The sequence below is a fragment of the Lissotriton vulgaris genome, chromosome 5 (assembly GCF_964263255.1).
Source record: "Lissotriton vulgaris chromosome 5, aLisVul1.2, whole genome shotgun sequence".
NCBI lineage: Eukaryota > Metazoa > Chordata > Amphibia > Caudata > Salamandridae > Lissotriton > Lissotriton vulgaris.
The window spans coordinates 416,517,756-416,533,594 of record NC_141693.1 but is presented as its reverse complement, the minus strand read 5'-3'; the positions used below and the strand labels follow the sequence as shown (position 1 = coordinate 416,533,594).

Sequence of the window (15,839 nt, the reverse complement as noted above, 5' to 3'; positions counted from 1 at the left end):
ATCTCGGCACCTGCTTTTAAGAACTGCCGGTGCTCAGCACCAGTAGGACCCGGCCCACTTGAAGCCCTGCTTAAACCCCACATGAACTCCCTTGCAATGGTGTCTTCGCCTCCCAGTGTACTGCAGTGGTAACCTCCACCTCCAATGGTACTGTTCTTGTGCAGAGGTGTGTGTCCCCGTCTCCTTTCGTACTTCTCCCGTGCAGGGGTACCCTATCGTGCACGGGTTGCCTCCACACTCACGACTACTGCTCCCCTGCAGGGGTAGCCTCCACACTAGACCTAATGTTCCCGAAAAGTGGTAGCCCGGCGCCTTTTCCACTGCCCCTTTCCCCGTGCCGCTGGCGCACAGTGAAGAACTGGCCCGTGCCCCCCTCTTCGCCATGCAGTGTTCCGGTGCAGTGCCTCGCCCCCCGCAGCGTACACCGACATGGCCCCGTCCACCTATTATCAGACGCATTACATTAGCGCCCGAGCTTCCCTCTACCTCCCACCCACTGATCCGGTGCCAACGACGCTCCGCCCTCGCAGTCAGGGCGGGGTGGGGGTCTGCCCTGCATCAGAGGAGGTCTTCTACTCTCCCCGCAGGTCCCCGAGTTTCAGTCTCTTAACACACGGAGAAGAGCAACCCGTGAGGACCCGGCAAGTCCACAGACCAACATTGAGGCATTTGGACAAAGCCGAGCAGCACTCGGGAAGGACCGGTCACTCCGAAACCATCACTAGGAAGAACGGAGAAACTGTACAGGGTCAGGTGGGAAATCCAACACCAGAGGATCCGCAGAACCACGAGGACCAGAAGTGAGCCAAAGCACCCGGCAGGCAGCAGGAGGACCCGCGAGAAGCCCCCAACAACCCAGAAAGAGAGGAACACCCAAGAGGACCCTAGCTCCCCAAAGCCAAGGGCACCCCAGGGCGCAGAGGGGTCCAAGCACTCTGGAACTAGGAGCAGGGGAGAAAGACCAAGGAGAAGGGGAGACCCATAAACAGCACAGAATCCCAGGAGTACCCCACAGCCCCAGGGAACCGCATATACCGAGGACAGAGGGTACCAGGGAAAGCCCCACGCCCCAGAACCTGCAGAGCATCCCGGTGGCACTTCGAAACTCTAGCGCATAGAATCGAGCCACTGCACCACAGGAGCAACGAACCTATAATGCCAGATGCCAGTGCACCAGCCTGGATAAGCAGTAGGGGTACAGAAAAACCTCACAGGAACTAGGGCCACGTACATCACCACTGGAGACTTTTTAGCCTCACAACACCCCAAGACAATCGCAGAGTCACCACTAAACCACAGGGCCAGGGGAAGAAGTCCACAGATGGGGAGCCTGTTGCTGTCCGCCAAGACCCCAGCCAGAGACGCTCGTGCGGCTCCATAGGTCAAGATTCACCCAAGAGCATCCTGGGGTAACCGGAGCAGCAACCCCCCCAGCCCAGAGACCTGTGCACATTGGCTCTTGAGATTCGCTGCCCCTCACCCTGCAGCATTGCCAACAAGTGGTACAGCTGCTCGCTGGAGACGCACGGGGCATTGCCTCTGCGAAGGGCACCCGAAGAGCTGGAATACCTGACCTGGCAGGCTGCGTCCTCTGATTCCACCTGGCACCGCTGCCCCCTCCCCTGCCGGTCCCTCGTTCCATCCCGGGGGATTTAATTTCCCACGTGCGCACCCATGAGTCCCTCCAGTCCTCTCCTCCTGCTCGTGCTCCTCCTCGGGGGTGGATGCGCGCGAGCTTCAGGGGCCCTCCTCGATGTGGTCCCCGGGGGCACCGCTCCGGACACCGTCTCCCTCCACATGATGAAGCTCTACCAGAAGTACCAGCGCGAAGGAAACCGTCCGAGGGAGGGGAACACCGTGCGCAGCTTCCGCGCAGTGCCGGGTAAGAGAGGGGGCGAGGCGGGGCAGCGGATGAGACCCACAGAGTGGGGTGTCCCTGGAGAGGCGCGCCTTGTCATCCAATGGGCCTCTGGAGACGAGGGGCAGCATGGGGTGGGCTAGAAGGACATGGGTGCCTCACTGATACGCAGGAGGAGTGGGGTGACCCAGGGCATGATGAGGTAGCACCGACAGAGAGGTCTGGTACCTGGAAAGAGTTAACCATCCCGTCCAGTGGGCACTGACGGGGGTGGGGTGACCCCAGGCTATAAACATGACCTCTGGAGGAGATCAGAGTGGGACCATTGGGATGTGAGTCCAAGGAGAGGTGAACGCAGCAGCCTGTCCTCTGAATGAAGGGGCAGGGCGGGGACACTGGTCAAAAGATGGGATCCACAAGAGAGGAAGCCAACCTCGCTCATTGGCTACACATTTGGGGACCCGGTAGAGTGGTATGACCCAGTGTGGAATGCGGGACCTCTTGAAAGCGCAGCATCCCGTCCGTGCAAATGATGGGTCCGAGGAAGAGAGGTGGCGCTGCTAAAGGGATTCTTACAAGGGTGGGACGCTTAGATAGACCCTCTTCCCTTGCACACGATGTGGCCCCGGCAGGAGGGCAGCACTTGTGTACATTAGGGGAGCCACCCCGTGCAGAAGTAATCGGATCCCAGACATAGGATAGGACAGTCAGGCGAGGGGAGGGTGTGGATCAGGTACATAGGGGAGAGAGAGCGGGACTAGTCTCACTGCAGGAGATGACCCCTGCAGAGAATGACCCCAGGAAATTAGAACCCACCTACCAGAACAGACAGGAGGAAAGAAATGCAAGTACTGGGAGAGGGTGCGCGCTCTAACCAGACACGGGTGGCAGCAGAGAAGGCCACGGTGTGACAGGGCAAAGAGTATTTTTGTAATAATTTGTAATAACTGGAAACAATAAACCTTGCCTTGACTTGACTTGACAGGGCAAAGAGTACAAGTGGTTATGAGGACTACAAAGGCATCACAGGGGACTCTAGGCGCTTATCCTGCGGTAGAGGCAGAGTTCTGGGTTGTTAGAGAGCACGGGTCTCCAGGGCTGTCTGCAGAGGTTGTGCTCAGTGGACCATGAGCTGTGTGTATGGGTCTGAGCGCATGCGGCGTGGTGGGAGGGGGGCAGCGGGAGGGGGTCAGTGCACTGTAGTACTGAGTTCTGTGCTGTATATGGATATTCAGTGGTCTCTGCTGGGGTACGGGAGTCTAAGCTTTTGTGCTGTGGGGAAGAAGGGGGTGTCTGTGCTTGGGGTCCAAATTTTCTGTGGGTGTGCTGTGCTTTCTTATAGAGTTCGTGGCTCTGAGTTGTGTGCTATATGTCGTCTTTCTGAGCTTATTTTACACGTTTTATGGCGTTGAAAGGGTCTGTGAAAAAGTGTATTTTTTGTACAGCACACAGCGCGAGTGGAAGCACCTTTAGGCGCTAAGGTGAGTTTGAGGTTTGAATGTAGGTTTTTATTTCTCGGGGGGGGGGGGGGGCAAGATTAACAAGAATATAGTTCACCCTGCAGGACAATATAACACAAACACGCACAATTAAACGCAATATTCTACAAATTAAAAGAGTACCCTGCGGTGTAATCCACCCCATGCACCCAAGCACGATACAATGTAAGTAACTTCAGCATAATGACGCGCATTACAAACTCCTGTGATATAAAAACATTCGCTGCGATATAGAATCAAAAAAGACAGTCATTTTAAAACAAAAGCGTGCACCTTATACAAGCAGCAAAACGCACTGTACTATAAAAGAATGCAATCACACGTCTTTCGCTCTGTCCTCGGCTGACAGGTGTAACTTGCGCACTTTTCCATTAATTAAAATAAAAAAAAAACAACGTTTGAGACTAGACTGTGATTGTTGGCTATCTTCGAGAGAAGTTTATCTTTTCGTGCGACGTTGCGCTCCTTTGAGGTTTTGAAGTTATTTCGAGAATTATCGTAGGTGGGCGTTTCCTGGTTGCAGGCACGTCTCCGGCGCGTGCATTCATTCTGGGGTGATGTCATACAGTAAGGGGCGCGTGAAATAAGAAATGCCTCATTTCTGCTGAACGTGGCTCAGTTTAATCCGTTTTAGGATCCCATGACTATTTTACTGAAACTTTGTACTAGAGCAGAACGATATTTGCACCATTAAAAAATAGATATATTAGTACTTTTGAGTAGAGATTAGAGCAAACGGCGTTTGTTCCAGGACACCACACAAAAACAGAGACCACCTTATGTTTTCTCTCTTTGCATAACATATTTGAGAAATACACGATCTCCATTTTTCGAATGTGAATGATTGGGCTATGGTGCAAAAACAGTTACATTTTATTTCTATGACATAAGTAGGAGGAACAGTGCAATATGAGTTTTCTCTTTTTACCCCCCCGAGTTTCTTCGTCACTTTGTCTGATTAATGTAAACCGTTCTAAGCGCAAAAATGTGTTCACATATATTCAAAACGTCCCCAAGCGCATAGACTCGTTTTTTGCCAGGTCGCACAAACCTTTATGCAATCTGGACTGAAACATGCCGTCTGTTCTCCATTCCGCGTTACACAAAAAGCATGATAGTGCATAATGGCCCAACCTTGTTATTTCACCGGTGCAAAGTTTCTATAACAAGGCCTCCTGTTCGTCCCTGGGCACGGATAGCGCCTTCAACCGTGGTTTCCCTTTTGCAGAGCGCAGTGGTTGTTGGCCACTGATACTCCACTCAGGTCGGTTGTCATCAAGTGGCCGTTGAGGCTTTTTGTCCTCTTTCTTGAGGGAGGAACCGGAACCTGTATTTACATTTTGGGAGATAAGTCTCAGAAAGTGTCTGCCGTGCTGATGTTTGTGCCCATGCTCAGGGCACTGTGCACTCGAATTGTCTGTGTGCAGAAATGGGAGCGCCAGGGCAGAGAGGCAGTTACGGACTGTCTGCAGACTCTACAGCCGCGCTTCTTCCCACCCTTGCTGTGGGTCGCTGCTAAAACGGCCATTAAAAAAGCAGCAACAGCCAGGGCTTGCTATCGATGTGTGCGCAGGTGCCGCGGTGCCCACAACCCGGGGGTCTGAGAGGCACACTGCACCCTCAGGATTCTGCATTTTACTACCCAGCCGCAGGACATGGGGCTCTCATTAGCGTCCAGGGCACCCGTGTTACGCGGTGTAATTTACGCCTCCGGCAACGCCGCCATTTTCAGGCGTTACTGTCAGAACTTGCTTGTAGATGGAGTTGATGCAAAAAAGGACGCATTGTAAGTAGTAGTTACGCTGGGGGCTTAACAGGGCCGGATTGGCCGACCAAAGCAGCCCTGGCAATTTTGTCAGACCAGCCCTCCCCAGGAAAGAGGGGGAGGGGGGTGCAAGTGTGCACTGCCGCTTTTGTTACTGGGGGCTGATATTGCAGCACCACAGCAAAACCGGGTAACAAAACCAGCCCCCACTGCTGAAAAAACGCCCCACCCTTCCAGTCTCCTGGGGAATCGCCCGATGCCGGCTATGGCCAGTCCGGCCCTGGGGCTAAACACTGGCACGGAGACCCCTCCCGTTCAGGAGCCCCACATTCAGCTGGGGACCTATCAATCGCTGTGAGGTATGGAAGACTCGGGGCGCGCTGCCTTTGACATATCCTGCCAGAGGCCCCCAACATTTTGTGTTACGACACTGCGTTCCACCACAACTCCGAGTGGCTCACGCGTTCATCGGTCTGTGTCGTAGCACAAAATGACAAAGGCTTCTTCTGAGAAACGTTTAGCCTGACAACCTCACAGCCATGTAAAGGAGGCGTGGCCGGGAGGTAGGTACCTGAAAAGGCGGGGCCATCTGCTCCGCAGACGTGGTGGAACCAGGGGCCTAGCCTTCAAGGGGCGTGTTTGTCATGTTACACCCCCTCAAAAGTGTATTCTGTAGTAAGTAGTTGGGAACAAGGGCTTTCCATCAAGTCTTTATTTATAAAGTTTTATATAGCGCGAACATGATCCCGAAGGATATCAGAGCGCTTTACAATTTGAGGGAGAGGAAGGTAATCGTTCGGGTACAATCATCAGAAGGAATACCAACCCAAACAAATCACAAATGCATATAAAAAAAAAGGTTACAATGATGTAGTGTCTATCGGATTTCGCATAGAATTTTTAGATACCCACATTGAAAAAACACACACACTCACTCTCTATCTCTCTCTCTCTCTCTCTCGTCTCTGTTTGTTTTTCAAGGCCATAAAAACTGTGGATTAGTTGGAATATTGTTGTTTTTTTATGTGCCCCTAACATGAATCTGTCCTCCTCTCACTTTTCACTGTTCCCTAAGTCTCCCTCATGTCCTGCTTCTCATATAATGTGTTTTAAAAAGCTATCTGAGTGGGACTGTTGGGAAATCTGAAGTTCACCCTCCCCCCAATCCTATTGCCCTAGCCACGCCCCTGGGTGGCAGGTTAGGCTACGCTCTTTCCACAGGTGGCTCAACCACCCTTAGTCTCTCTGCACATCTATTGCACTGCTGGCCTCCTAGTGGAAGGGAAATTATACAACAATTATTGCCGCCATAATTTAGAAGAGGTAGAGGGTAAAATCGACCAGCACAAGCCTTAATACAGAAAATGTTTTGCCAATAGCATTTAGGCTATTCAATTAATAAAAACCCTGGGGCTTATTATGAGCCCACTGCGCCGCAGCTGGGTCACATTTTCTGACCATGTTCACAGGTCACGTAAAGTCACCTTGCATGACTTTTTATGGCCTTGTAAATATGGGCCCCTTACTCTCATTACTCTGCGTGAAAGGGGAGTTCTATTGGTGTTGCTATTGGTATTCCCACGCAAGATCCATGGAACCTGATACATTCCCTGATTTATACCCTTTGTAAAACTGGGAATGCGAGGCGTAGAATTAGCGTAACAAAGAGAAATATTTTGATTGTTCCTAGTTTTTCCTGCTTTCTATGCGTGCTGTTAGAAAGAGGAAAGTGCAATTAATGATTGTTTTTGTGCAGGAAGGTGTTCCTTCCTGCACAAAAACAATCATCACGCAGCGCAGGCACCCTTGCAAAATGACACAAGGGTGCCTGCTCTGGCACATGGCAGCCAATTGTGCGCCAGTGCAGCAGAAAGTAGAGGGATCCATCATATTGTTGTTAATAAAACACACCCTTGTGCTTTGAAAATGATGCAGCACAGCACAGCTAAATGGTTTGTGGTGCAGCACTGTGTCATTGTCTTGCAGATGAGGCCCCTTTGTTCAAAAAGCAGGACTGCGTTACTTATCAAGGTGGACCAAGCGGTTGTTCGTCACGAGCTTTGCATTGCATTTTCCCATTGGTTTTTGCCCTCCTTCTGAGACAGCTGTCCGTCACAGAGGTCCGCACATAGTCCTGCAGTGCCCATTGGTATCCTACTGGCACATGCAGGGCGATTAGCGCCATCTTGCTCTTCAATGGGCTCCAGAATGTGCGTCCTGGTCAGGAGATCCCCCTTTCCTCACTTAGCCGTGTCTCCCCGTTCTTTTTTGTAAGGTGGATAGTGATCTCTCACTCACTATGCTCATCAACATACCGCCATCTCAACATAGCTAAATCAACAGGTTCTCGCCAGGGCCTGTATTGGTACTCTACATGTACATATTATCTCCATGGTCTGAATCGCTCCCTCAAACTGGCAGGTTCTCTTCATGGCCTGCCAGGTAGTGCTCCTGTGTTTCTACAGGTTCTCTGCATGACCTATAATATTTCACTGCGTTTAGTTTTATTTTATTCATGACCTGTACTGCTGCAGTGCTCCACGCTACATGTAGGCTCTCTCACTGGTGATTGGTGGCCCTGTCCATACAGGTTCGCTCCATGGTCTGTATTGGTCCTCTCTATATACAGACCGACTTCATGGCCTTTAGAGGTCCTCTCTATAGATTTCTCTCCATGGTCTGTATTGGTCCTCCGTATCCATAGGTTCTCTCCATGACCTGTAGTGTTCCCTTATCTCTAGTTTCTATCCATGACCTATAATATTCATCTGCATCTATAGGGTTTCTTTTCTACATAATCTGTAGTATTGTAATAGGTCACTCTGCCAGTATGTTCTCTCCGAGGACTGTGGCAGTCCTGTCCATCTGCAGGTTCTCTCCATTGTGTAGATCGTTTGATGTATCTACAGGTTCTTTTTATATCCTCTAATGTTCCTCTGCAGTTACAGGGTCTCCACAGGTTTTCTTTTGTTCATGATCTGTAGTACTGTAATACCCTACTCTACCAGAAGGCCCTCTCAGAGTACTGTTGTGGTTCCGTCCATCTACAGGTTCTCTCCATTGCCTGGAGTGTTCAAAGTATCTACAGGTTCTCTTTATACCCTCTAATGCTCCTCTGCAGTTACAGGTTCTCTACAGGTTTTCTTTTCATCATGACCTGTAGGAATGTAATACCCCACTCTACCAGTAGGCTGTTGTGGTCCTGTCCATCTATATGTTGTCTCCATGGTCTGGAGTGCTTCTCTTCATATACAGACCAGCTTCCTGGCGTATGGATCCTCTTTAGCTGTAGGTTTTTCTCCACGGTCAGTATTTTCACATTGTTTGCGGCCTTTGGTGTGAGATATTGGTGATGCAGAGCCCACAGTATCTTCCCGCCTATTGTCCATCCTGCTGTGTGCTGCTGGGTGATTAGAAGGGCACATCCTGAAGATAGGAAACACAGCCACCTCTTTTTCGGTCTCCAAAAACACAAACTAGAACCTTTAATTTGTCTTCTTTCTTCTGTCTGGCTAAAATCTATCACATTGTCATGCCAGGACTTCTCAATATGGTGTTTGGAATAGTTCTGGTATTGTTGTAGGAATTAGACGATATTTTACATGGTGTCAGGAAATCTTTAGGAAAGAAATACACAATGCCGCTTTAAATAACCGACAAAATAGCCTATTTTTACAGCTCCTTATCCAGGGATAACCCATTTCAAAGCACCACAGGCAGCAAACCCACTACAGTCAGCACAGGAAATAAAACATGCATGAAAGCACCGCTAAATGCACACAAAGAACTCGATAACAATGAGGGCACCCTGAACAGACGGCCATGGGGAATGCAGTGGCCATAGAGGCATGGAAGGCACAGCATGGAGTCGCCAAGCACAGACACGGGGAAGCAAGAAATCAACATGAGGGAACTGTGCAGACACATATGAGATGAAACGAAACAGCCACAAATGCACCATCTACAGATGCATTCGGGGCCCCATTGCGAAAAATAAACATATATGCTCATATCTGCTCCTCCATTTTAACTTGTTTTACTTTTATTTTCGATTCACCATCGTTTCCGGTAATACCCCTGGTAAGTTCTGTCATGTGCAGAAGGCCTTGCAGGGGGAATGGACAACCTGGACAAATCCACATTTTTTCCTCTTGTAACAAAACCCTTTTCTGGTGGTGAAAGCTCTTCCCCTACACCTCACCATAGATGCTGGAAGTAGGGGGGCCGGAACTGCTGCAGGGTCCCTAAAATGAATATTCTGGAGTTCAGAATTACAATAAGCAGTAAAGACAGCTCTAAATTGTGTTTTGATCTTTCCCCGTTCGCTATACGTTCAAAGACAGAGAGGTCAGATATCAGGCTATGTCTTCTAAGAAATTGCTGCTTTTAACTTGTAGATTATTTTCTTTCTCCGACTTCAATGTTAGAGGATTTTATAAAGTCAATTAACTGACAGTCTTGCTGGGGTACAGGTTGTTTTGAAAGCAAAGGCTGTAGGATTTCCGTTTTTTATAACACACATCTAAATATCTGTAAAGAAACTACACACATATTTCAAAACATCAGCAGATGGGAATGCACTAATGAAGGCCATTTGTATTAATAATTCTGAAGTTTGAGGGAAACAAATATTTTAGGAGGCTCAACACAAATCAAATCACTATGGTAAATTCTTAATCAGGTTGGGTTGATGAAAGCTTGAGTATAGCAACATGTTGTTCCTATCCGTGGGTTTGACATAAAGGTCAGTCATAAATCCATCTGGGGTTCTTGTCACTCTGACGTCAAGAAAGTTTACCATGGTTTCTGATATATCCCATGTCAGTTGGATTCGTTGGTCTAACTCATTAAATTTGATCAGTTCCGTTAGTAATTTCTCCTCGGTGTTTGTCCAGATGATGAAGAGATCATCAATGTACCTGATCATCGTTTTGAGGTTGTGAGTCCATTCAATTTTAGAAAAGATATGTTGATTTTCATACCACTGCATGAATATATTAGCATACACGGGTGCTGCTGAATTGCCCATTGCCATGCCAGTGAGTTGTTGTATGTCAAACCCACGGATAGGAACAACATGTTACTATACTCAAGCTTTCATCAACCCAACCTGATTAAGAATTTACCATTCTCACAGATGGCAAGAGTCAAAAGAATCACCTCAGATGAAAGTATTCTCAATAGAAGGATCAATGAAATGACCAAAAAATTCACCGACAGAGGCTATCCTCAATCTCTAGTGGAAGAATCAAAGAAAAGGATTGATAAAATGGACAGAGTGAAACTTCCCACGACCAAAGCAAAAATTGAACAAACACGTATCGAGGTGGTATCTAAATACCCTACATCGAGCAAAAAATATAAACAAACCATTTAAAAACATTGGTCCATACTCAACATCGAACCTGATTTCAAACAGTCATTTAGCCAACCACCTATTTTTGCTTTCACAAGATCTAAGAACCTTGGTGAAATCCTCCAACATAAACCACTAGATAACACAACATACTCAGGAACCAAACCTTGTCTTAACTGTGGTAACTGCAACAGTGTAATCCGAGGAAGTACCATCTGTCATCCCTCGCAAGGTTACCCCATCAAACTGAAGGTTAACGCCACCTGTGAATCTAGCAATCTGATATATGGGATCAGATGCCCATGTGGAAAAATATACGTGGGCAAGACAGAACGTCGCATCAAAGTGCGACTAACTGAACATAAGTCAAACATCCGCTTGAAAAATACGAAATCAGCCCTATCATCGCACTTTGTAGAGGCGCACCACAACGTTTCTCAAATCAAATTCATTATTCTCGAAACTGTCCAGAAAGTGGAGGGGAGAGATAATTCAAAACACCTCTTGAGGAGAGAGAACTATTGGATACAAAAGCTTTCCACCCAGATACCAATGGGTTTAAATGAAAGAATAGAATTTTCTTGTTATTTGTAATTAATTGCTCCGTAGACTGTATCTTGTGTATACTGTGCCAGTTCACACTTACACCTGACACTTACACCCATATACACCCACATATTTCTTTATCTTGTCCTATCCTTATGAGTGGCAGCAGCCACAAAACAGACTGTTCTTCTACCTTTATCTCACAGGTTCGCGACCTGACGTATTCACCACACATCATTAACGCACATTTTTTTAAACGCAGGTTCATTTGTCCCTTCGCGTGCACTATTTTTATAACCCGATTTTCACCCCTACGTGTCACATTCCGGCTACATCTATGGCAGGATTTCCCATTTTTTGCGATACTACTCCTTTTCAAGGACGACCATCATTCTTCCGGTTGAGTCTTTCCACCATATCTAAGGTCACGTGATACCCCACATGACCGGAACTTTTCCTAAATAGTAAAGCGCGACCGGCATTTGCCGTGCCGACGCGAGTGAAGAGGAGAATCGGACCCGAGCGTACGCAGCCTTTCTTCAAGGTCAGTCTGCCAGATAGGACGAACCCACTTTTTTCGAGCGTTCCACCAGTTTATTTCCATGTCCTTACAGAGTGCTCTGCTTCACTTTTTCAGAGTCCTTTGTAAACTTAGTGAACCAGTCATGTAAGTGACGCCGCGTTATTCTCAATTTTTATCACTCTGCATGCACACTATTATCACCTACCACAGCATGATATGCATTGAACCCTTTCAGACCTATGCCGATATCGTTGTTTGTTTATTAACATGCATAATGGCTTGATGTAATTTCATGATGTACACCATACATCGTTTTACTCAATAATAATAGCACTTTATTACGTTTAGCAGTGTCGATTTCCCTGATGAAGGGCATGCCTAAAATGCCCGAAATGCATTGGATGCTTTACAATGACAATGTCTGAAGCATAAATATATGTGAATTATATAACAAAGGATAACAAACTATGCCTAAAATCAACACCATCTAAATCTAATGAAATAAAGAATACGTGAATAAATGAATCATTGGAGTGAAAGTCTTCTTTCGGCGGGAAGACAACCAATTGTGTGCCCGTGAAGGGATGACCCTAGAGTATCTCTAGTCTCACTTCTCAACCTATGTATACTTGACGTCGTTGGACCCTCGACGCCACCTTCCGGTGCACCATAAAATTTGACTAAATACCACAACTGCAGTTCTATTAACCAGCTGTGCATTTATCCAATTTCAATTACTTTATGCAACATCCATGTATCCATCAGGACCACCTCATCCCTTCTCCAGAGCTGAAGACACACCTTTTCATGAATAACACATCTTCTTGCAATGACAGTTGCCTTCTGCTTCCGGACCACAGCTTCTACTCCAATCACACATTGACTGTGTATTTGCCATTCATCCTGTGCAGAGCTCCACTGCCTTTTAGCTACTTTTTCTCTTAACAATATTATAAACATATGTGACAGACACAGGCTTTTGGATAAGCAAACTTGGTAGAGTGTTTTTCCCACAAACCCTGAGTAATGCTTTGAACTTGGCTGCAAACCAATAACACAGGAAGAAAAAACAGAATCAATTTAGGACAAATGGAGGCCAAAAGCACCATTATGGTTCCACAAATTAGTGCATGGCCTGAATATTAAGGAAGCTCTCCACTTATTTTCATACTGAAATCTTTTTATCTCTCTATTTTGACTTTGGTATATCTTTGTTTACTGCTGTTGATCAGTTTTAAGTTCGAAGTAGGATGACGCCTAATGTGATGCTATATAAAGGCTTACATTCTTTTTGTGGTTTTGTTGTTGGCTCAACATATACATTTGAATTTAAAGGTCTGGTTGTCACAGTGTGTGCTTTTATCATAAATATGCTGCTTCCAGGACATATGTGGACTTGCCCGTGCCCTAGGGGCAGTGCATTCAGGGAAAGACAGAGTGGCTGCTTACACGCCGATCCATGTTTCGCAGAGCAGGCAAACACTGCCTGTCCTTTAACCCCTTCCATGCTGATGATGGCCTCCAGCCTTCATGCATCACGGTGCTCGTGTGCTGATGACGGCTGGGGGCCGTCATGAACCCGCCCACTGTTTAAAACGGCCGCACAGGCGCAGAATCGCGGCCGCGCCCAAGGGGTTAAGGAGGGTACAGAGATCAACCTGCAAGCGGGTGCAGTGAGTGACTGCACCCACCTGCAGGGTGATGTCTGAGGATCCGTGGGACCCTCATTGCCCTCTCCAGAGGGCTGCCCTTAGGGGATGCACTAAAGTGTCCAACCACTTTGTGGCGCTCTGACGGTGCTCCTCCTAAGGGCCTTCTTGCCTCTGTGCCTATGTCTGTACCAAGGCGTTTGCACATAGGTAAAGTGGTTTCCTTATTTGCATGGGGCCATGCCCTCATAGTAGGGAGGGAGGCAACACCCTCTCTCTCAAGATAACGCTGGATGTGCACTTGCACAATAAGTATTACAGAAGGGACCGCACAAGCATCTGTAGCCGATTCTGTGATTCCATAGTGTAACAGGAGTGCACAAAGCAGGTATGAATAATACAGCTCCTGGTTAGGATTAAACCTTCAGGTACTTAACATTTGAATACAGCACAATGATCATGACTGATTCATCGTATACGAGTGATCATTACTTAATTAGTAGATGAGAAACTTACAAATTACACTTTAACATGATTTGGGACAAGTGTTGTCCATTAAGGGGTCATTTGGTCTTAGAATTTAAAAATTGTGCAAACCAGGCGAGTACAAAATAAAAAAAATATCCCAGCATTATTTGTGCAATTTCAGGAATTAAAATGATGCTATTTTCCTCGGACGTGTAATTGCAAGCGATTAGCAACAAACTGTTACCACAAGCTCCCATGAATAACACAAACAGCCAGAACGCGACTGTCTGTTGTTCGTGTCACTTTTGTTTTACACGCTATATATTTACCGTAAAATGTGTCCTCAAGTCAAACATTGACACAAGGATGCAGTTCATGCTAAAATATAGTACTAAATGACGGATCTGCAGTTTACATAATACATTTTCTGAAATTTCACATGATTATGTTTTAGCAATAGTGCCAATTATGAGAAGATAGCAGATTGGGCTCAGTCCCTTTTTTGCCCTGACACTAACCACCAGCTATTAGCCCACTGATGAAGTTGCTGCAGCCAGGGTTGAGGAACAACAAGGTTGCTTGGCATTGACTCCACCTCATTCATGCCTCTTTCTTCCTCAGGAGTACTTTTTTCTCTATCTCTGTAGCTCGTTTCCATCCCCACGTTCTATCTTTGTCACTATTTTCCTGTGTCACTACCTCCTTTTTTTTCTTTTTAACTTTCTCTCTATAACTTTCGGTCAAAGTCTGATGATGATAAAATATCTTTTTCCGTAAAAATGAGCGCTGGTGGGCCCCACCATTAATCACCACAAACGAAGTACTGCCAACATTGTATCAAGGACCCAGGGTTATCTATACTGACTTCAGGATGTTTATCCCAACCATTAGTTTAGCTAAGAAGAGGGAGAATACTCTGGCAAGACTTCAAGTCGTCTAAAGATATTTTTTTGGGTGGTAAATACATTATTTTATCTTCAACCTCTATATAGGTCACTCATTTACACATCGGTTAAGCAGCTGTTGATTTTGTAGAAAATTCTGAAGCTGTAACATCTGACATGAAATTGGCATTTGCCGTTGTTGCCATCCTTCCTGTGTCTTCAGTCTTGTGTTTTGGTTGCAACTTCCTATTGTAAAGCCCACAGTGGGGCTCTCGCTGTTTAAACTGTTTCTTAGTGTCAGGAGAGAGGTGCTTTGAGGCGCAGAGATTCGCCGAGAAGCACTTCAACATCTCATCAGGGGTAGCAAGCGCTATATAAATGTGAACCTTTTCCTCTTCTATCCCTCCACTATCCTTCTCTATCGAAATCCCAGACTAACATATCCACCGCTCAAATGAATTTCATATTTCACTATACTAATTCACCGCTAATCCTTTTTGGATTCTGGAGTAGCGTGCTACTCGCAGAAAAAGTGCTTTGACGACTTGTCAGGGGTAGTAAGTGCTATATAAATGCAATTACAAAACAATACAATACAATGTACATATACGCAACAAAACAGCTACTGCATCACACGAGCTTAAAAGGAAGGGCTTGTACTTCAGCACATCATCCCAGCACGCCCTGATTCAGGAGTGGGTGTTACAACTTCTTTCACAAGTGTGCAAAGATGTACTCAATCTAAATAAATAGGACACCTAGAACCAGTGTAAATCATGAACAAACAAAGACGATTCAAAGACAAACCTGCCAAATGCACCCTTGGAAAATGATTAGCCAAGTTCTTGAAAAAACACTTATATCAGCAACATTAGGCAAAGCCGACTAAAGTGAATGATGGTTCAATAGTGCAGTATGAAAATTTCAATTATGTAAACGATTATATGAGTAGGACACAAGGTTAAATATTTGGGGAATATTCTGTAGCATTGCTACCTAGTACTAAAAACATATTATCATTCTTAGTCGTAACACCAACATGGGATTTACTTACTTGGACTGCAATTTGTTTCAAATCTGAAATTGCTTTTCTTTAGTTCAACTATTTGTTTGAAATGAATGTGGAAAGAAGGCCAACGTGTTTTAAAAGTATTTTTACAGAAATGAATTAGTCCTTTCTATTTGTGCTAGCTAAATATGCAAATTCCTTGGATTTTCGAATGTTATTCTCATTTTAAACGTATTGATGCTAATTCACAAAGACGTACGAGCGAGTAGAAGAATACTACCG

General features: G+C 46.3%; 1 protein-coding gene across 1 annotated transcript in view; it reads left to right on the top strand.

Moving 5' to 3' along the window:
* Positions 1-557: 557 nt before the first annotated feature.
* Positions 558-15,839, top strand: part of GDF10 (growth differentiation factor 10) — a 38,217-nt gene continuing 22,935 nt past the window's right edge. Inside the window, exon 1 of the mRNA XM_086921787.1 lies at positions 558-1,882. Within this exon, the coding sequence (XP_086777913.1) occupies positions 1,675-1,882 (208 nt within the window). The 5' untranslated portion in view covers positions 558-1,674. The remainder of the gene's footprint in view (positions 1,883-15,839) is intronic.